Genomic DNA, 22,298 nt, shown 5'->3' with positions numbered 1-22,298 from the left:
CTCCTCCTCAGTCTATTATAGATAATAATAAATCTCCTCCTCAGTCTATTATGGATAATAATAATAATAATAAATCTTCTCCTCAGTCTATTATAGATAATAATAATAATAATAATAATAATAAACCTCCTCCTCAGTCTATTATGGATAATAATAATAATAAATCTCCTCCTCAGTCTATTATAGATAATCTCCTCCTCAGTCTATTATAGATAATAATAATAATAATAAACCTCCTCCTCAGTCTATTATAGATAATAATAATAATAATAATAAATCTCCTCCTCAGTCTATTATAGATAATCTCCTCCTCAGTCTATAATAGATAATAATAATAAACCTCCTCCTCAGTCTATTATAGTGTTACATTTCGGCAGGCTGGATGTGGATCCTCTGTGTCAGAGAGGGATTGGCGTGGACCGTGTCGGTGGAACGGTTCTAGGTTGCTACTGGTTTTCACCAGAGCCCGCCGCAAAGCGGGATGGTCTTGCTGCGGCAGTAGCAACCAGGTCGTATCCACCGGCAACGGCTCAACCTCGCTGACTGCTGAGAAGGCGTGGGACAGAAGGACTAGGCAGAGGCAAGGTCAGACATAGCAGAAGGTCGGGGCAGGCGGCAAGGATCGTAGTCAATATGGATAGCAGAAGATCTGGAAACACAGGCTTTGGACAACACTTAACGCTTTCACTGGCACCAGGCAACAAGATCCGGCAAGGGAGTGCAGGGGCAGTGAGGTAATATGGACAGGGAGCAGGTGGAAGCTAATTAGGCTGATTGGGCCAGGCACCAATCATTGGTGCACTGGCCCTTTAAATCTTAGAGAGCTGGCGCGTGCGCGCCCCAAGGAGCGGAGCCGCGCGCCAGGACGTGACAGCCGGGGGCCGGGACAGGTGAGTGACTTGGGATGTGATTCGCGAGCGGGCGTGTCCCACTATGCGAATCGCATCCCCGCCGGCAATGTCAGTGCAGCGCTCCCGGTCAGCGGGTCTGACCGGGGCGCTGCAGAGAGAGAGACGCCGCTAGCGCTCTGGGGAGGAGCAGGGACCCGGTGCGCTCGGCGTAACATATAGATAATAATAATAATAAACCTCCTCCTCAGTCTATTATAGATAATAATAATAAATCTCCTCCTCAGTCTATTATAGATAATAATAATAATAAATCTCCACAGTCTTAGTAGTTGGATCTTTAACCCCTGGATTCACCTTCTCTGCGGTCATCACCATGTGACTGATCATGTGACATTGATTTTCAGAGTGTTTATATTTATGGGTATGAATACTTATTGACTTGTGTGATCAGGGAGTTGTCTTCATTCTTCAGGTGATCGACTCCAGTGATTGGGATCCCTCCTCACAGTCGGCCATGACGCCTCATCCTACAGAACATGGTAAGAACATGTATGACACAAACCACACATGGGCATCGCAGGTCTACAGTCATGTGATTTGTCCCCCCCCCAATATAAGGTCTGCAGTCATGTGATTTATTATGTCCACCCCCCCCTACAATATAAATGCCAAGAAAAACGCTAATTCTGCCATATGGAATTTTTTCAGCCAAATTCTTTTTCCACGTTTTTTCACTCTTTTTCACCTCCTTGGCAGTTTAGCAGAATCGCCTATGGCGTTTTTTCCCCCTGAAATTGTGGCGTTTTTCTCCCATAGAAGTCTCTGGGAGTAAAAAAAATGGCAAGTAAAACGCTATGTTAGTTTTAACTTTGGCGTTTTTGCAGGCGGTTTTTATTGTTTTTTGGACTTTAGCGATCCAAAAAGTGATGGAAATACCTTTTTTTTTTGTTTGTTTTTAATAAAATTTCGTGGGTACCATTAAAATAAATGATAAAGATACAGTAGTGATGGAAAAAATAGTATTTAGCGAAATTTTTTATTTTTTAACAAAATTTTTATTAATTTTTAAACAGGGATCAATTTATGTGAGCGGGTAAAGCACAAAAAATGTAGCCGACAATAATAAAAATGTAGTGCGTGTTTGTTTTTCCACTTTTTATTCTTTATTTTTTCGGTGGTACTAGTACTCCAGGCATGGAACACACTGTTCCATGATGGGAGTAGTAGTTACCTGTACTAATTGACAGATCGCCAGGGTTCGTTGCGATCCTCCTGTATAATGTATAGATGCGGCGCCCGCTCTTCCATGGTCCCCTGCACTCACGTATATATACACATATTCATATTTCCCGCAGAGCTGTGATTGGTCAGATGGTTCCAGCCAATTACAACTCTGTGGGAAATATGAATGTGTATATATACGGCAGTGCAGGAGACCATAGAAGAGCGGCGGCCACTGCATCTATACATTATACAGGAGGATCGCAGCGGGTGTCAGGAGTGACATCCGCTGTAATCTTTCCTTAACTGCAGGTACTACAGCTCCCAACATGGAACACACTCTGCTTCGTGCTGGGAGCTGTAGTACCTGCATTAATAGACAGATCGCAACAGGTGTCAGAAGTTACACTCGCTGCGATTTGTCTATTAATGCAGGTACTACAGCTCCAAGCATGGAGCAGAGTTTGCATAGTGCGCTCCATGTTGGGAGTAGTAGTACCTGCTGTTAAGGATAGATCACAGCAGATGTCACTCCTGACACCCGATACGATCGTCCTATCTATTGCAGAGATGCGGAGCGGCTCTGTACAGCGCTCCGCATCTCTGCGCTGTACAGTGCTCTGCATCTCTGAGCTGTACAGTGCTCCAAATCTCTGCTGCTGTCCTCTATACACTTATATACAATGACTGCCCCCCCCCCCCCCCCGTCCTCTATACACTTATATATAATGGACACTTGTGTTTCAGGGTCTCCTGTTTATTCGGTCCTCGGGGAGCAGAGTCTCCGTCAGGTCCTCCCCGCTCCGGTTTTACCACCAGGTAAATGCAAGGAAATTCTGATGCCTGGAGGACTGAGAGTCGATGGGCACCAGCAGTGGGCGCACTACCTTCCATTGAACATAAAGTCCCTGAAAGACATGCTGCACCATGACCGCTCCATCCAGGAGGAGCAGAGGAGGCTACAGAAACTGCTCCAGGTGAGAGAGTGCACGGGATACCTGTGTGCAGAAGGAGACAGACTGGGTATTATAGGCTTTAGAGACCGTGAAGGGTCAGGAGAGGCTTCAGAGACAGTTCATGGTCAGGAGAGGCTACAGGGACAATTCATGGTCAGGAGAGGCTACAGGGACAGTTCATGGTCAGGAGAGGCTACAGGGACAGTTCACGGTAAGGAGAGGACCCAGAGACAGTTCATGGTAAGGAGAGGACCCAGAGACAGTTCATGGTCTGGAGAGGACCCAGAGACAGTTCATGGTCTGGAGAGGACCCAGAGACAGTTCATGCAGAGACCAGCCTGGTCCGGTAGGTGTTGGTCTCATGGCCTCAGTCTGTCTCTTCTTCTGCAGGACTCTCTCTCGGAGGTACAGGCCTTCTGTGAGGACCAGGCCTGGCTGTCTGATGTCCACCGCTATGTCCAGTCCTGGTCTCCTCATGTTCTGGAGAAGCTTCGGGGAAGTCCTGCCCGGGACTATGAAGATCTGATCCTTAAAGTTCAGCTCTGGGAGCAGAGAGTCCACAGCCTGAAGGATCATGTGACCACTGCCATGGTGGAGGTCGGCTGCGGGCCCATCCACACACAGACTGGTAAGAGATGATCTCTGTTCTGGGGGCCATGTCAGTGGTGAACGTGACCTCACACGGGTCCTACATGTGGACTATAGAGCTGGAGGGATGGCCTCTGTGTCTGATGGGTCCGGCCGGCCACCATCTCTGAGGGGTCCTCCGTGTGTCTGAGGGGTCCTTTTGTCCTGTCCGGTTATGTCTCCTAGGTCCGGGTCTGGCTGCCATCTTACAGGACATCCTCGTCCTCCTGACCTCAGAGGTGGCTGACACGTCTCGCTCTCTCGTCCTCGAGCTGTCTCTGGCTCTGGAGATCTTCAGAGGAGTCTCAGCAGAGATTTCTTCATTTTCCAAGTGTGCGGACAAGGTAAGATATCAGACCCCAGGATATACATGGGGGGATATTTATTATTAGGCGTCTATTGTAGAGACAGATCTGCCCTGTTACACTGCTTCTCTAATTTACACTCTTGCTCAAGATTTACTAAAGTTGCGCACGTCCTTTGATAAATTTTGTGCAAATATAGAAACACTGGCCCTCCCCAGCCTAAATAACGCCAGCCTGTTACCGCCTAGGCCCAGGAGCGCCATTTTTGTTGCTCCGGGCCTGTTGGTATCGGCTCTTCCCGGTGCCCCTGTGGCGGTGGGTATCGGGGTAATAATTGGAGGTTAGCGTTAGCTGTTTTTGTGGCTAATGCTGAGCCCCGGCTTAGTAATGGATTTTGTCTATAAGACGGCTTCCACTACTAAGCCTAAAAATTCAATTATAAAAAACACAACACATTGAAACTTTATTTTTATTTTTAAAAACACTCCTCCACAGCCCTTGTTAACCCTTTTATTGAAATAAAAAAAAAACGCTGGTGATCGTCGCAGTCCACCGAATCTGACGTAGTCCTCCACATTCACGTATCTGAAATGAGAAGAAAAGAAATACAAGAAATATGGGTTAGTACATTTCTTGCGCTCTCCCCTGGGGAAGGGCGCACATAATGCAGCGTGTTCATAAACAGGGAGCCTCCAATTGTTACTAAACTACAACTCAAATCAGGGGGGGCTGTAGTTAAGCAACAGCTGGAGTCTCCCTGTTTGGGAACACACTGCCAGAAATGCTCTGTTCCCATTATACAAAACGCATAATGAGAACAGAGTCAGGCCTGGACTGTGAAGCTCGATCTGTCCCTCTGCCCTTGGACTACTACTCCCATCATGGGACAGTCTGTCCCATGATGGGAGTAGTTGTAGTACCGCAGCGCTGAGGGATGGCCCTTGCACGTCCCCCGGCTGCGGGACTTTTAGGACTGCTACTCCCATCGTGGACAGACTTATTAATGGGAGTTATAGTCCAGGGGCTGAGGGGCAGATCGCACCGGGTCATTCTGCTGAGACCTGCTGCGATCCGCATTTATTAAGTTAACAAGCTGGTGGCACATGCGGCTCCACTGCGCTCCCCTCTGGCTAGCTATTCACCAATCAGAGCTCCTGACCCCTGGCGGCGGGGATTATGAATTATGAGCGGTGTATACAGGATCCGACGGGGAGCGCAGTGTAGATGCATGTGCAGCCGGCTTGTTAACTTAATAAATGCGGATCGCAGCAGGTCTCTGGAGAATGACCTGCTCTGATCTGTCCCTCAGCCCCTGGACTATAACTCCCATCATGTTGGGAGTCTGTCCATGATGGGACTAGTAGTCCTAAAAGTCCCTCAGCCGGGGGGGGGTAGATGTGTAAGTGCCGTCTCTCAGCACTGCGGTACAACAACTACTCCCATCATGGGACAGACTCTGCCCCATGATGGAGTAGTTGTAGTTTAGCAGTGTTGAGGGACGACTCCTGCATCCCCCGGCTGTCTTGGTAGAACACTTTCCTACGTGTCCTTTTTGTTGGTATATTCTTGCATAAAAAGAAAACCAAAAACACTTATTTGTGCAAAAAAATGCGTCTAAACACAAGAAATGCACATGATAAATTCGTATCCACTGTACAATGCATTCCACAATACACAAAAAAATACAGTACTTGCTTTTTGCTGAAAAAAGACGCAATGAAAGTCACTACGCAAATTTTTGCGCAAAAAAAAATTCCACAAGAAAAAGGGGTAAACTCAATGATAAATCTCCCCCATAGTGTATAGGGTGAGGGGTGGTAGGAGCGTGAAGGTGTGAGGATGAGAAGAGTTTTGATATTATGTCTTCATACTCACACTGTTGGGAGTTGTAGTTTTGCCTCAGCTGGAGGTGCACAGTTTTGGAGACCACCACAATAGACCCCTGGAGCCCCATGCTATAAACGTACGTATAGGTATGTCAGTGGGTCAATAGTAAGAGACTGTAGAAAGGGTAGATGAGGAATCACTAGCTTATGTCTCCAACGTGTTTCTGAAGTTATGTTCCCTGATGAAGGCCGCTGGGACTTCTGAAACATGTTGGAAGGGGCAGCTGTGAATCTCATACAATCCACGTGGAGCTCCACAAACTAAGATTCTATAGGCAAAAATCAGGACCACGGATGTCACCTGACGTTTATCAGCTCATGAATGGCGGCTTTAGAGCAGTGGTTTCCGACCATTCTTTGCCCCTTGGCAGTCAGTTTCCATAAATTGTACCCCCCCCCCATAATGAACATGTTTGTGCTTTAGAAAGGAGCCTATTAATTACAATGTCCTCTCTTTACTGACTCCCCATGTGTATTGCCCCACACAGTAGAAGTACCGTTATGGAAGTAAATGGCAGCCATAATGTAGTAGCCCCCTCAGTGCCCCTATATACTTGTAGGTCCCCATGCTGTAGTAACCCCCCTCTGAGCCCCCATATAATATTAAGCAGCCTTAATACTGTACTAGGTCTCCTCTGTGCCCCCATATAGTTGAAGGCCTTCACACTGACCCCATACTGTAGTAGCCCCCCTCTGTGCCCCCATATAGTATTAGGCAGTCCCCATACTGTAGTAGCCCCCCTCTGTGCCCCCATATAGTATTAGGCAGTCCCCATACTGTAGTAGCCCCCTCTGTGCCCCCATATAGTATTAGGCAGTCCCCATACTGTAGTAGCCCCCTCTGTGCCCCATATAGTATTAGGCAGTCCCCATACTGTAGTAGCCCCCTCTGTGCCCCATATAGTATTAGGCAGTCCCCATACTGTAGTAGCCCCCCTCTGTGCCCCCATATAGTATTAGGCAGTCCGCATACTGTAGTAGCCCCCCTCTGTGCCCCATATAGTATTAGGCAGTCCCCATACTGTAGTAGCCCCCCTCTGTGCCCCCATATAGTATTAGGCAGTCCCCATACTGTAGTAGCCCCCCTCTGTGCCCCCATATAGTATTAGGCAGTCCCCATACTGTAGTAGCCCCCTCTGTGCCCCATATAGTATTAGGCAGTCCCCATACTGTAGTAGCCCCCTCTGTGCCCCATATAGTATTAGGCAGTCCCCATACTGTAGTAGCCCCCCTCTGTACCCCCATACTGTAGTAGCCCCCTCTGTGCCCCCATATAGTATTAGGCAGTCCCCATACTGTAGTAACCCCCCTCTGTACCCCCATACTGTAGTAGCCCCCCTCTGTGCCCCCATATAGTATTAGGCAGTCCCCATACTGTAGTAGCCCCCCTCTGTGCCCCATATAGTATTAGGCAGTCCCCATACTGTAGTAGCCCCCCTCTGTACCCCCATACTGTAATAGCCCCCCTCTGTGCCCCATTTAATATTAGGCAGCCCCCATACTGTAGTAGCCCCCCTCTGTTCCCCCATATAGTATTAGGCAGTCCCCATACTGTAGTAGCCCCCCTCTGTTCCCCCATATAGTATTAGGCAGTCCCCATACTGTAGTAGCCCCCCTCTGTTCCCCCATATAGTATTAGGCAGTCCCCATACTGTAGTAGCCCCCTCTGTGCCCCCATATAGTATTAGGCAGTCCCCATACTGTAGTAGCCCCCTCTGTTCCCCCATTTAATATTAGGCAGCCCCCATAGTAGCCCCCCTCTGTTCCCCCATATAGTATTAGGCAGTCCCCATTCTGTAGTAGCCCCCTCTGTTCCCCCATGTAGTATTAGGCAGCCCCCATACTGTAGTAGCCCCCTCTGTGTCCCCATATAGTATTAGGCAGTCCCCATACTGTAGTAGCCCCCCTCTGTGCCCCCATACTGTAGTAGCCCCCCTCTGTGCCCCCATACTGTAGTAGCCCCCCTCTGTACCCCCATACTGTAGTAGCCCCCCTCTGTACCCCCATACTGTAGTAGCCCCCTCTGTGCCCCCATATAGTATTAGGCAGCCCCCATACTGTAGTAGCCCCCCTCTGTACCCCCATACTGTAGTAGCCCCCTCTGTACCCCCATACTGTAGTAGCCCCCCTCTGTGCCCCCATACTGTAGTAGCCCCCCTCTGTACCCCCATACTGTAGTAGCCCCCCTCTGTGCCCCCATACTGTAGTAGCCCCCCTCTGTGCCCCCATACTGTAGTAGCCCCCCTCTGTACCCCCATACTGTAGTAGCCCCCTCTGTGCCCCCATACTGTAGTAGCCCCCCTCTGTGCCCCCATACTGTAGTAGCCCCCCTCTGTACCCCCATACTGTAGTAGCCCCCCTCTGTACCCCCATACTGTAGTAGCCCCCTCTGTACCCCCATACTGTAGTAGCCCCCCTCTGTGCCCCCATACTGTAGTAGCCTCCCTCTGTGCCCCCATACTGTAGTAGCCCCCCTCTGTGCCCCCATACTGTAGTAGCCCCCCTCTGTGCCCCCATACTGTAGTAGCCCCCCTCTGTGCCCCCATACTGTAGTAGCCCCCCTCTGTACCCCCATACTGTAGTAGCCCCCCTCTGTGCCCCCATACTGTAGTAGCCCCCCTCTGTACCCCCATACTGTAGCAGCCCCCCTCTGTGCCCCCATACTGTACAAGCCCCCTCTGTACCCCCATACTGTTGTAGGCCTCTATACTTACCCCCATACTGTAGTAGCCCCCCTCTGTGCCCCCATACTGTAGTAGCCCCCCTCTGTACCCCCATACTGTTGTAGGCCTCTATACTTACCCCCCATACTGTAGTAGCCCGCCTCTGTGCCCCCATACTGTAGTTGCCCCCCTCTGTGCCCCCATACTGTATTAGCCCCCCTCTGTACCCCCATACTGTAGTAGCCCCCTCTGTGCCCCCATACTGTAGTAGCCCCCTCTGTGCCCCCATACTGTAGTAGCCCCCCTCTGTGCCCCCATACTGTAGTAGCCCCCCTCTGTACCCCCATACTGTAGTAGCCCCCCTCTGTACCCCCATACTGTAGTAGCCCCCCTCTGTACCCCCATACTGTAGTAGCCCCCCTCTGTACCCCCATACTGTAGTAGCCCCCTCTGTGCCCCCATACTGTAGTAGCCCCCTCTGTGCCCCCATACTGTAGTAGCCCCCCTCTGTACCCCCATACTGTAGTAGCCCCCCTCTGTGCCCCCATACTGTTGTAGGCCTCTATACTTACCCCCCATACTGCCTTTCTTCGGTTCTCCACCATGACTCCTATGCTTTGGCCCCCTGTAGGTCCCCGCGCGGAGGAGCAGTGATGTGGTAGTACCCGTCCACTGCAGCCCGATGCCCGTGTTTCTTCGGTTTTCCTCCTGCTGGGACCATTCCAGCCAATACCAGCAGCCACTGCTCACTTCTTAAGTGGGATTCGACCACTTTATCAAACTGTAACCAGTGGCTGCAGCCGCCATTACATATTTTATACTCGTTTCCCCCAGGTATGACCGGCACAAGCCAAAGACCCCCGCATCCCACTCCATCAGCCCCAAATGTTACCACAAGCTTCCTACTCATTGAGAAGTCCAGAATATGGGGGCACGAGAAGAACCCTATGAATGATGGGGGATGTACAACCAGGGCCGGATCACCCACTAGGCACTTGTGCGGGCAGCCCATAGACACTGCTTACTGTCTGGCACCTGAGGAGTTAAGTGGTGGACCTATATGAGGTTGTACCATAGGGGGGACATTTACAGAAGGGACGACACTCGTGCAGCCCCCATATTACTACAGGGCCAACTCCACGCTCCGCCATTGGCTCCTATATCTGTGATGGTTCCACCAGCTTCAGTCTTATGTTTTGTTCTTATTTCTCATAGGTTGCAGAGTATAAAATGAAAAAACATGAATTGGAGGAGCGAGTGGAACATGTCCGCTCCCTCCATGAGGTCATCCGCATGAACTACCGGCAGCAAACTGCTGAAGAGCAGAAAGTGAACTCCAAGGTAAGTGCTGGGGGTGACCTGTGTAGTCCGCACTGCTGGGGGTGACCTGTGTAGTCCGCACTGCTGGGGGTGACCTGTGTAGTCCGCACTGCTGGGGGTGACCTGTGTAGTCCGCACTGCTGGGGGTGACCTGTGTAGTCCGCACTGCTGGGGGTGACCTGTGTAGTCCGCACTGCTGGGGGTGACCTGTGTAGTCCGCACTGCTGGGGGTGACCTGTGTAGTCCGCACTGCTGGGGGTGACCTGTGTAGTCCGCACTGCTGGGGGTGACCTGTGTAGTCCGCACTGCTGGGGGTGACCTGTGTAGTCCGCACTGCTGGGGGTGACCTGTGCAGTCCGCACTGCTGGGGGTGACCTGTGCAGTCCGCACTGCTGGGGGTGACCTGTGTAGTCCGCACTTCTGGGGGTGACCTGTGTAGTCCGGGGTGTCCGGTCTGTATCTGCCGGTGCGCTGGGGTGTCCGGTCTGTATCTGCCGGTGCTCTGGGGTGTCCAGTCTGTATCTGCCGGTGCGCTGCGGTGTCCGGTCTGTATCTGCCGGTGCGCTGGGGTGTCCGGTCTGTATCTGCCGGTGCGCTGGGGTGTCCGGTCTGTATCTGCCGGTGCTCTGGGGTGTCCGGTCTGTATCTGCCGGTGCACTGCGGTGTCCGGTCTGTATCTGCCGGTGCGCTGGGGTGTCCGGTCTGTATCTGCCGGTGCTCTGGGGTGTCCGGTCTGTATCTGCCAGTGCGCTGGGGTGTCCGGTCTGTATCTGCCGGTGCGCTGGGGTGTCCGGTCTGTATCTGCCGGTGCTCTGGGGTGTCCGGTCTGTATCTGCCGGTGCGCTGGGGTGTCCGGTCTGTATCTGCCGGTGCGCTGGGGTGTCCGGTCTGTATCTGCCGATGCGCTGGGGTGTCCGGTCTGTATCTGCCGGTGCGCTGGGGTGTCCGGTCTGTATCTGCCGGTGCGCTGGGGTGTCCGGTCTGTATCTGCCGGTGCGCTGGGGTGTCCCCCGGTCTGTATCTGCCGGTGCGCTGGGGTGTCCGGTCTGTATCTGCCGGTGCGCTGGGGTGTCCGGTCTGTATCTGCCGGTGCGCTGGGGTGTCCGGTCTGTATCTGCCGATGCGCTGGGGTGTCCGGTCTGTATCTGCCGGTGCGCTGGGGTGTCCGGTCTGTATCTGCCGGTGCGCTGGGGTGTCCGGTCTGTATCTGCCGGTGCGCTGGGGTGTCCGGTCTGTATCTGCCGGTGCGCTGGGGCTCCCCTTGTGACCCCCTTGTGATCTCCTCAGTTGACAGAGACCTGGGACACGTTCCAGCATTTCCTGAAGGTTTCGGCAGAGTTCCTGAGCAGTCACCTCTCATCCATGTCCGGCAGTTTGGAGAACTCGTACCGGGTCACCTATAAGGAGGCAGAAGATCTGATTGTAGCGTCCACTGCGGCTCCGTACCGAGATCCCAGCCAGAATGTGGCCCTAATGCTGAGGGACCTGGGGGCCCTGCACCACAAGCTCAGCTCCTGCCTGTCTCAGCTGCGAGACCTCAGTCACTCACGTCAGATCTTATACGGTGAGGACAGATTAACCTCGGTGTCCCCCCTGCTTGTACCCCGTGTCCCCCCCCCTCTGTACCCCGTGTCCCCCCCCCTCTGTACCCCGTGTCCCCCCCCCCTCTGTACCCCGTGTCTCCCCCCCCCCTCTGTACCCAGTGTCTCCTTCCCCTCTGTACCCCGTGTCTCCCCCCCCATCTCTGTACCCCGTGTCTCCCCCCCCCGTATCCCTGTGTCTCCCCCTCTGTACCCGTCTCTCCCTCCTCTGTACCCCTGTGTCTCCCTCCTCTGTACCCGTCTCTCCCTCCTCTGTACCCCTGTCTCCCCCCTCTGTACCCCTGTGTCTCCCCTTCTGTACCCCTGTCTCTGCCTCCTCTGTACCCGTCTCTCCCTCCTCTGTACCCCTGTGTCTCCCCCTCTGTACCCCTGTGTCTCCCCCTCCTCTGTACCCCTGTCTCTCCCTCCTCTGTACCCCTGTGTCTCCCCCTCTGTACCCCTGTGTCTCCCCCTCTGTACCCCTGTGTCTCCCCCCCTCTGTACCCCTGTCTCTCCCTCCTCTGTACCCCTGTGTCTCCCCCTCTGTACCCCTGTGTCTCCCCCCCTCTGTACCCCTGTGTCTCCCCCTCTGTACCCCTGTCTCTCCCTCCTCTGTACCCCTGTGTCTCCCCCTCCTCTGTACCCCTGTGTCTCCCCCTCCTCTGTACCCCTGTGTCTCCCCCCCTCTGTACCCCTGTGTCTCCCCCTCTGTACCCCTGTCTCTCCCTCCTCTGTACCCCTGTGTCTCCCCCTTTGTACCCGTCTCTCCCTCCTCTGTACCCCTGTCTCTCCCTCCTCTGTACCCTTGTCTCTCCCTCCTCTGTACCCCTGTCTCTCCCTCCTCTGTACCCCTGTTGTCTCCCCCTCTGTACCCCGGTGTCTCCCCCTCTGTACCCCTGTTTCTCCCCCTCTGTACCCCTGTGTCTTCCCCCTCTGTACCCCTGTGTCTCCCCCCCTCTGTACCCCTGTCTCTCCCCCCTCTGTACCCCTGTCTCTCCCTCCTCTGTACCCCTGTCTCTCCCTCCTCTGTACCCCTTTCTCTCCCTCCTCTGTGCCCCTGTCTCTCCCCCCTCTGTGGCCCTGTCTCTCCCCCCTCTGTACCCCTGTCTCCCCCCCCTCTGTACCCCTGTCTCTCCCCCCTCTGTACCCCTGTCTCTCCCTCCTCTGTACCCCTGTCTCTCCCTCCTCTGTACCCCTGTGTCTCCCCCTCTGTACCTCTGTGTCTCTCCCCTCTGTACCCCTGTCTCCCCCTCTGTACCCCTGTGTCTCCCCCCCCCCTCTGTCCTTCTGTGTCTCCCCCCTCTGTACCCCTGTGTCTCCCCCCCTCTGTACCCCTGTGTCTCCCCCCCCCCCCTCTGTCCCCCTGTGTCTCCCCCCTCTGTACCCCTGTGTCTCCCCCTCTGTACCCCTGTGTCTCCCCCCTGTACCTCTGTCTCCCCCCTCTGTACCCCTGTGTCTCCCCCCCTCTGTACCCCTGTCTCTCCCCCCTCTGTACCCCTGTCTCTCCCTCCTCTGTACCCCTGTCTCTCCCTCCTCTGTACCCCTTTCTCTCCCTCCTCTGTGCCCCTGTCTCTCCCCCCTCTGTGGCCCTGTCTCTCCCCCCTCTGTACCCCTGTCTCCCCCCCCTCTGTACCCCTGTCTCTCCCCCCTCTGTACCCCTGTCTCTTGTCTCTCCCCTCTGTACCCCTGTCTCCCCCTCTGTACCCCTGTGTCTCCCCCCCCTCTGTCCTTCTGTGTCTCCCCCCTCTGTACCTCTGTGTCTCCCCCCTCTGTACCCCTGTGTCTCCCCCCCTCTGTACCCCTGTGTCTCCCCCCCCCCTCTGTCCCCCTGTGTCTCCCCCCCTCTGTACCCCTGTGTCTCCCCCTCTGTACCCCTGTGTCTCCCCCCTGTACCTCTGTCTCCCCCCTCTCTACCCCTGTGTCCCCCCTGTACCCCTGTGTTTCCCCCCTCTGTACCCGTGTCTCCCCCCCCTCTGTACCCGTGTCTCCCCCCTCTGTACCCCTGTGTCTCCCCCCTCTGTACCCCTGTGTCTCTCCCCCCCTCTGTACCCCTGTGTCTCCCCCCTCTGTACCCCTGTGTCTCTCCCCCCTCTGTACCCCTGTGTCTCTCCCCCCTCTGTACCCCTGTGTCTCCCCCCTCTGTACCCCTGTGTCTCCCCCCCTCTGTACCCGCCTCCCCCCCCCCCCCCCTCCCCCCCTGTCCCCCCCCCCCCTACCCTGTGTCTCCCCCCTGTACCTCTGTCTCCCCCCTCTGTACCCCTGTGTCTCCCCCCCTGTACCCCTGTGTTTCCCCCCTCTGTACCCGTGTCTCCCCCCCCTCTGTACCCCTGTGTCCCCCCCTCTGTACCCCTGTGTCTCCCCCCTCTGTACCCCTGTGTCTCCCCCCCTCTGTACCCCTGTGTCTCCCCCCCCTCTGTACCCCTGTGTCTCCCCCCCCCCTCTGTACCCCTGTGTCTCCCCCCCTGTACTCCTGTCTCCCCCCTCTGTACCCCTGTCTCCCTCCTCTGTACCCCTGTGTCTCCCCCCTGTACCCCTGTATCCCCCTCTGTAACCCTGTGTCTCCTCCCCCCTCTGTACCCCTGTGTCTCTCCCCCCTCTGTACCCCTGTGTCTCCCCCCCTCTGTACCCATGTGTCTCCCCCCCTCTGTACCCCTGTATCCCCCCCTCTGTACTCCTGTCTCCCCCCTCTGTACCCCTGTGTCTCCCCCCCTGTACCCCTGTGTTTCCCCCCTCTGTACCCGTGTCTCCCCCCCCCCTCTGTACCCCTGTGTCCCCCCCCCTCTGTACCCCTGTGTCTCCCCCCTCTGTACCCCTGTGTCTCCCCCCCTCTGTACCCCTGTGTCTCCCCCCCTCTGTACCCCTGTGTCTCCCCCCCCCCTCTGTACCCCTGTGTCTCCCCCCCCCTCTGTACCCCTGTGTCTCCCCCCTGTACCCCTGTATCCCCCTCTGTAACCCTGTGTCTCTCCCCCCTCTGTACCCCTGTGTCTCCTCCCCCTCTGTACCCCTGTGTCTCCTCCCCCTCTGTACCCCTGTGTCTCCTCCCCCCTCTGTACCCCTGTGTCTCCTCCCTCCTCTGTACCCCTGTGTCTCCCCCTCTGTACCCCTGTCTCTGCCTCCTCTGTACCCCTGTATCCCCCCTCTGTACCCCTGTGTCTCCCCCCTCTGTACCCATGTGTCTCCCCCCCTCTGTACCCCTGTATCCCCCCCTCTGTACTCCTGTATCCCCCCTCTGTACCCCTGTGTCTCCCCCGCTGTCTCCCCCCCTGTACCCCTGTGACTCCCCCCCCTCTGTACCCCTGTGACTCCCCCCCTCTGTACCCCTGTGTCTCCCCCCCTGTACCCCTATCTCCCCCCCTGTACCCCTGTCTCCCCCCCTGTACCCCTGTGTCTTGCCCCCCCCTCTGTACCCCTGTGTCTTGCCTCCCCCTCTGTACCCCTGTGTCTTGCCCCCCCTCTGTACCCCTGTGTCTCCCCCCCCTCTGTACCCCTGTGTCTCCCCCCTGTACCTCTGTGTCTCCCCCTCTGTACCTCTGTGTCTCCCCCCCTCTGTACCCCTGTGTCTCCCCCCCTCTGTACCCCTGTCTCTCCCTCCTCTGTACCCCTGTCTCTCCCTCCTCTGTACCCCTGTGTCTCCCCCCCTCTGTACCCCTGTCTCCCCCCCTCTGTACCCGTGTCTCCCCCCTCTGTACCCCTGTGTCTCCCCCCCTCTGTACCCCTGTCTCTCCCTCCTCTGTACCCCTGTGTCTCCCCCTCTGTACCCCTGTGTCTCCCCCCCTCTGTACCCCTGTGTCTCCCCCCTCTGTACCCCTGTGTCTCCCCCCCTGTACCCCTGTGTTCCCCCCCTCTCTACCCCTGTCTCCCCCCCTCTGTACCCCTGTCTCCCCCCCTCTGTACCCCTGTCTCCCCCCTGTACCCCTGTGTCTCCCCCCTCTGTACCCCTGTGTCTCCCCCCCTCTGTACCCCTGTGTCTCCCCCCTCTGTACCCCTGTGTCTCCCCCCCTCTGTACCCCTGTGTCTCCCCCCCTCTGTACCCCTGTGTCTCCCCCCCCTCTGTACCCCTGTGTCTCCCCTCTGTACCCCTGTCTCCCCCCTCTGTACCCCTGTGTCTCCCCCCTGTACCCCTGTATCCCCCTCTGTACCCCTGTGTCTCCTCCCCCCTCTGTACCCCTGTGTCTCCCCCCTCTGTACCCCTGTGTCTCCCCCCCTGTACCCGTGTCTCCCCCCCTCTGTACCCCGTGTCTCCCCCCTCTGTACCCCTGTCTCCCCCCTGTACCCCTGTGTCTCCCCCCTCTGTACCCCTGTGTCTCCCCCCCCTCTGTACCCCTGTGTCTCCCCCCCTTTGTACCCCTGTGTCTCCCCCCCTCTGTACCCCTGTGTCTCCCCTCTGTACCCCTGTCTCCCCCCTCTGTACCCCTGTGTCTCCCCCCTGTACCCCTGTATCCCCCTCTGTACCCCTGTGTCTCCTCCCCCCCTCTGTACCCCTGTGTCTCCCCCTCTGTACCCCTGTCTCTGCCTCCTCTGTACCCCTGTATCCCCCCTCTGTACCCCTGTGTCTCCCCCCTCTGTACCCATGTGTCCTCCCCCCCTCTGTACCCCTGTATCCCCCTCTGTAACCCTGTGTCTCTCCCCCCTCTGTACCCCTGTGTCTCCTCCCCCTCTGTACCCCTGTGTCTCCTCCCCCTCTGTACCCCTGTGTCTCCTCCCCCCTCTGTACCCCTGTGTCTCCTCCCTCCTCTGTACCCCTGTGTCTCCCCCTCTGTACCCCTGTCTCTGCCTCCTCTGTACCCCTGTATCCCCCCTCTGTACCCCTGTGTCTCCCCCCTCTGTACCCATGTGTCTCCCCCCCTCTGTACCCCTGTATCCCCCCCTCTGTACTCCTGTATCCCCCCTCTGTACCCCTGTGTCTCCCCCGCTGTCTCCCCCCCTGTACCCCTGTGACTCCCCCCCTCTGTACCCCTGTGACTCCCCCCTCTGTACCCCTGTGTCTCCCCCCTGTACCCCTATCTCCCCCCCTGTACCCCTGTCTCCCCCCTGTACCCCTGTGTCTTGCCCCCCCCCCCTCTGTACCCCTGTGTCTTGCCCCCCCCTCTGTATCCCTGTGTCTTGCCCCCCCTCTGTACCCCTGTGTCTCCCCCCCCCCTCTGTACCCCTGTGCCTCCCCCCTGTACCTCTGTCTCCCCCCTCTGTACCCCTGTGTCCCCCCCCCCTCTGTACCCGTCTCTCCCTCCTCTGTACCCCTGTCTCTCCCTCCTCTGTACCCCTGTATCTCCCCCTCTGTACCTCTGTGTCTCCCCCTCTGTACCTCTGTGTCTCCCCCCCTCTGTACCCCTGTGTCTCCCCCCCTCTGTACCCCTGTGTCTCCTCCCCCTCTGTACCCCTGTGTCTCCTCCCCCCTCTGTACCCCTGTGTCTCCTCCCTCCTCTGTACCCCTGTGTCTCCCCCTCTGTACCCCTGTCTCTGCCTCCTCTGTACCCCTGTATCCCCCCTCTGTACCCCTGTGTCTCCCCCCTCTGTACCCATGTGTCTCCCCCCCTCTGTACCCCTGTATCCCCCCCTCTGTACTCCTGTATCCCCCCTCTGTACCCCTGTGTCTCCCCCGCTGTCTCCCCCCCCTGTACCCCTGTGACTCCCCCCCTCTGTACCCCTGTGACTCCCCCCTCTGTACCCCTGTGTCTCCCCCCTGTACCCCTATCTCCCCCCCTGTACCCCTGTCTCCCCCCTGTACCCCTGTGTCTTGCCCCCCCCCCCTCTGTACCCCCTGTGTCTTGCCCCCCCCTCTGTATCCCTGTGTCTTGCCCCCCCTCTGTACCCCTGTGTCTCCCCCCCCCCCTCTGTACCCCTGTGCCTCCCCCCTGTACCTCTGTCTCCCCCCTCTGTACCCCTGTGTCCCCCCCCCCCTCTGTACCCGTCTCTCCCTCCTCTGTACCCCTGTCTCTCCCTCCTCTGTACCCCTGTATCTCCCCCTCTGTACCTCTGTGTCTCCCCCTCTGTACCTCTGTGTCTCCCCCCCTCTGTACCCCTGTGTCTCCCCCCCTCTGTACCCCTGTCTCTCCCTCCTCTGTACCCTGTCTCTCCTCCTCTGTACCCCTGTGTCTCCCCCCCTCTGTACCCCTGTCTCCCCCCCTCTGTACCCGTGTCTCCCCCCTCTGTACCCCTGTGTCTCCCCCCCTCTGTACCCTGTCTCTCCTCCTCTGTACCCCTGTGTCTCCCCCTCTGTACCCCTGTGTCTCCCCCCTCTGTACCCCTGTGTCTCCCCCCTCTGTACCCCTGTGTCTCCCCCCCTGTACCCCTGTGTTCCCCCCCTCTCTACCCGTGTCTCCCCCCCTCTGTACCCCTGTCTCCCCCCCCTCTGTACCCCTGTCTCCCCCCTGTACCCCTGTGTCTCCCCCCTCTGTACCCCTGTGTCTCCCCCCCTCTGTACCCCTGTGTCTCCCCCCCTCTGTACCCCTGTGTCTCCCCCCCTCTGTACCCCTGTGTCTCCCCCCCTCTGTACCCCTGTGTCTCCCCCCCCTCTGTACCCCTGTGTCTCCCCTCTGTACCCCTGTCTCCCCCCTCTGTACCCCTGTGTCTCCCCCCTGTACCCCTGTATCCCCCTCTGTACCCCTGTGTCTCCTCCCCCCTCTGTACCCCTGTGTCTCCCCCCTCTGTACCCCTGTGTCTCCCCCCCCTGTACCCGTGTCTCCCCCCCTCTGTACCCGTGTCTCCCCCCCTCTGTACCCCTGTCTCCCCCCTGTACCCCTGTGTCTCCCCCCTCTGTACCCCTGTGTCTCCCCCCCCTCTGTACCCCTGTGTCTCCCCCCCTCTGTACCCCTGTGTCTCCCCCCCCTCTGTACCCCTGTGTCTCCCCTCTGTACCCCTGTCTCCCCCCTCTGTACCCCTGTGTCTCCCCCCCTGTACCCCTGTATCCCCCTCTGTACCCCTGTGTCTCCTCCCCCCTCTGTACCCCTGTGTCTCCCCCTCTGTACCCCTGTCTCTGCCTCCTCTGTACCCCTGTATCCCCCCTCTGTACCCTGTGTCTCCCCCTCTGTACCCATGTGTCTCCCCCCCTCTGTACCCCTGTATCCCCCCCTCTGTACTCCTGTATCCCCCCCTCTGTACCACTGTCTCCCCCCCTGTACCCCTATCTCCCCCCCTGTACCCCTGTGTCTCGCCCCCCCCCTCTGTACCCGTGTGTCTTGCCCCCTCTGTACCCCTGTGTCTCCCCCCTCTGTACCCCTGTGTCTCCCCCCTGTACCCCTGTGTCTCCCCCCCTGTACGCCTGTGTCTCTCCCCCCTCTGTACCCCTGTGTCTCCCCCCCTGTACCCCTGTGTCTCCCCCCCCCTGTACCCCTGTGTCTCTCCCCCCTCTGTACCCCTGTGTCTCCCCCCCTGTACCCCTGTGTCTCCTCCCTCCCTCTGTATCCCTGTGTCTCCCCCCCCTGTATCCCTCCTGTACCCCTGTATCCCCCCTTCTGTACCCCTGTATCCCTCCTCTGTACCCCTGTGTCTCCCCCCCTCTGTACCCCTGTGTCTCCCCCCCCTCTGTACCCCTGTGTCTCTCCCCCCTCTGTACCCCTGTGTCCCCCCCCCTCTGTACCCCTGTGTCCCCCCCCCCCCTCTGTACCCCTGTGTCCCCCCCCCCTCTGTACCCCTGTGTCTCCCTCCTCTGTACCCCTGTGTCTCCCTCCTCTGTACCCCTGTCTCCCCCCCTTCTGTACCCCTTTCTCCCCCCCTTCTGTACCCTTGTCTCCCCCCTTCTGTACCCCTGTCTCCCCCCTTCTGTACCCCTGTCTCCCCCCCTTCTGTACCCCTGTGTCTCCTCCCTCCTCTGTACCCCTGTCTCCCCCCCCTTCTGTACCCGTCTCCCCCCCTTCTGTACCCCTGTGTCTCCTCCCTCCTCTGTACCCCTGTCTCCCTCCTCTGTACCCCTGTGTCCCCCCCTCTGTACCCCTGTGTCTCCCTCCTCTGTAACCCTGTGTCTCCTCCCTCCTCTGTACCCCTGTCCCCCCCCTTCTGTACCCCTGTGTCTCCCCCCTTCTGTACCCCTGTGTCTCCTCCCTCCTCTGTACCCCTGCCCCCCCCCTTCTGTACCCCTGTGTCCCCCCCCCTCTGTACCCCCTGTGTCTCCCTCCTCTGTACCCCTGTGTCTCCTCCCCTCCTCTGTACCCCTGTCTCCCCCCCTTCTGTACCCCTTTCTCCCCCCCTTCTGTACCCCTGTCTCCCTCCCTTCTGTACCCCTGTCTCCCCCCTTCTTTACCCCTGTGTCTCCTCCCTCCTCTGTACCCCTGTCTCCCCCCCCCCTTCTGTACCCGTCTCCCCCCTTCTGTACCCCTGTCCCCCCCCTTCTGTACCCCTGTCCCCCCCCTTCTGTACCCCTGTGTCTCCTCCCTCCTCTGTACCCCTGTCTCCCCCCCTTCTGTACCCGTCTCCCCCCCTTCTGTACCCCTGTATCCCTCCTCTGTACCCCTGTATCCCTTCTCTGTACCCCTGTGTCTCCCCCCCCTGTACCCCTGTGTTTCTCCTCCCTCTGTACCCCTGTCTCCCTCCTCTGTACCCCTGTGTCTCCCTCCTCTGTAACCCTGTGTCTCCTCCCTCCTCTGTACCCCTGTCTCCCCCCCTTCTGTACCCGTCTCCCCCCCTTCTGTACCCCTGTGTCTCCTCCCTCCTCTGTACCCCTGTCCCCCCCCCTTCTGTACCCCTGTGTCTCCTCCCTCCTCTGTACCCCTGTCCCCCCCCCTTCTGTACCCCTGTGTCTCCTCCCTCCTCTGTACCCCTGCCCCCCCCTTCTGTACCCGTCTCTCCCCCTTCTGTACCCCTGTGTCTCCTCCCTCCTCTGTACCCCTGCCCCCCCTTCTGTACCCGTCTCCCCCCCTTCTGTACCCCTGTGTCTCCTCCCTCCTCTGTACCCCTGCCCCCCCCTTCTGTACCCCTGTGTCTCCTCCCTCATCTGTACCCCTGTCTCTCCCTCCTCTGTACCCCTGTCTCCCCCCTTCTGTACCCCTGTGTCTCCTCCCTCCTCTGTACCCCTGCCCCCCCCTTCTGTACCCGTCTCTCCCCCTTCTGTACCCCTGTGTCTCCTCCCTCCTCTGTACCCCTGCCCCCCCTTCTGTACCCGTCTCCCCCCCTTCTGTACCCCTGTGTCTCCTCCCTCCTCTGTACCCCTGCCCCCCCCTTCTGTACCCCTGTGTCTCCTCCCTCATCTGTACCCCTGTCTCTCCCTCCTCTGTACCCCTGTCTCCCCCCTTCTGTACCCCTGTCTCTCCCTCCTCTGTACCCCTGTGTCTCCCCCCTTCTGTACCCCTGTCTCTCCCTCCTCTGTACCCCTGTCTCCCCCCTTCTGTACCCCTGTGTCTCCTCCCTCCTCTGTACCCGTGTCCTCTTCTTCCCCTGCCCCTTTGATGCTCATTCCTCCTTGTCCCCCATCATCTCTCCGTCCCGTCCCCCCCATCATTTCTCTGTGTCCCCCCCCCATCATCTCTCCATCCCCCCCATCTCACGCTCTTGTCATCCTGAAGGTAAAGGCTTTGACTTCTCGGTGGTCTCGGTCGGGATGCAGATGGTTCAGGCGCGGCAGGAATCCTGGAAACTGATGTCCAGATGCAGAGAACAAATATCAGCCTGGAAGCTGAGACCCCTCATAAAGGTATGAAGACCCCCATAATATACAGGCTGCAGTGTGTCCTGGATGAGGACCCCCATAATATACAGGCTGCAGTGTGTCCTGGATGAGGACCCCCATAATATACAGGCTGCAGTGTGTTTCCTGGATGAGGACCCCCATAATATACAGGCTGCAGTGTGTTTCCTGGATGAGGACCCCCATAATATACAGGCTGCAGTGTGTCCTGGATGGATGAGGATCCCCATAATATACAGGCTGCAGTGTGTCCTGGATGAGGACCCCCATAATATACAGGCTGCAGTGTGTCCTGGATGAGGACCCCCATAATATACAGGCTGCAGTGTGTCCTGGATGGATGAGGACCCCCATAATATACAGGCTGCAGTGTGTCCTGGATGTATGAGGATCCCCATAATATACAGGCTGCAGTGTGTCCTGGATGAGGACCCCCATAATATACAGGCTGCAGTGTGTCCTGGATGAGGACCCCCATAATATACAGGCTGCAGTGTGTCCTGGATGAGGACTCCCATAATATACAGGCTGCAGTGTGTCCTGGATGAGGACTCCCATAATATACAGGCTGCAGTGTGTCCTGGATGAGGACTCCCATAATATACAGGCTGCAGTGTGTCCTGGATGAGGACTCCCATAATATACAGGCTGCAGTGTGTCCTGGATGTATGAGGACCCCCATAATATACAGGCTGCAGTGTGTCCTGGATGGATGAGGACCCCCATAATATACAGGCTGCAGTGTTTCCTGGATGAGGACCCCCATAATATAAAGGCTGCAGTGTGTCCTGGATGAGGACCCCCATAATATACAGGCTGCAGTGTGTTTCCTGGATGAGGACCCCCATAATATACAGGCTGCAGTGTGTCCTGGATGAGGACCCCCATAATATACAGGCTGCAGTGTGTTTCCTGGATGAGGACTCCCATAATATACAGGCTGCAGTGTGTTTCCTGGATGAGGACCCCCATAATATACAGGCTGCAGTGTGTTTCCTGGATGAGGACCCCCATAATATACAGGCTGCAGTGTGTCCTGGATGTATGAGGATCCCCATAATATACAGGCTGCAGTGTGTCCTGGATGAGGACCCCCATAATATACAGGCTGCAGTGTGTCCTGGATGAGGACCCCCATAATATACAGGCTGCAGTGTGTCCTGGATGAGGACCCCCATAATATAAAGGCTGCAGTGTGTCCTGGATGAGGACCCCCATAATATACAGGCTGCAGTGTGTTTCCTGGATGAGGACCCCCATAATATACAGGCTG

General features: G+C 57.3%; 1 protein-coding gene across 3 annotated transcripts in view; it reads left to right on the top strand.

Moving 5' to 3' along the window:
* Nucleotides 1-22,298, top strand: part of DNHD1 (dynein heavy chain domain 1) — a gene marked incomplete at both ends in the record, with an annotated part of 136,370 nt that overhangs the window by 22,350 nt on the left and 91,722 nt on the right. For all 3 annotated transcript variants that reach the window (XM_056554823.1, XM_056554825.1, XM_056554824.1), the window contains 7 exon segments: nucleotides 1,324-1,390; nucleotides 2,820-3,049; nucleotides 3,419-3,656; nucleotides 3,842-3,999; nucleotides 9,725-9,850; nucleotides 11,117-11,393; nucleotides 20,904-21,031. In XM_056554823.1, coding sequence (XP_056410798.1) covers nucleotides 1,324-1,390; nucleotides 2,820-3,049; nucleotides 3,419-3,656; nucleotides 3,842-3,999; nucleotides 9,725-9,850; nucleotides 11,117-11,393; nucleotides 20,904-21,031 — 1,224 coding nt within the window.

Source organism: Hyla sarda, unplaced genomic scaffold, assembly GCF_029499605.1.
Source record: "Hyla sarda isolate aHylSar1 unplaced genomic scaffold, aHylSar1.hap1 scaffold_911, whole genome shotgun sequence".
NCBI classification, from domain to species: domain Eukaryota; kingdom Metazoa; phylum Chordata; class Amphibia; order Anura; family Hylidae; genus Hyla; species Hyla sarda.
Note: the sequence above shows the minus strand (reverse complement) of the source record. Positions and strands in the feature narration are given on the sequence as shown.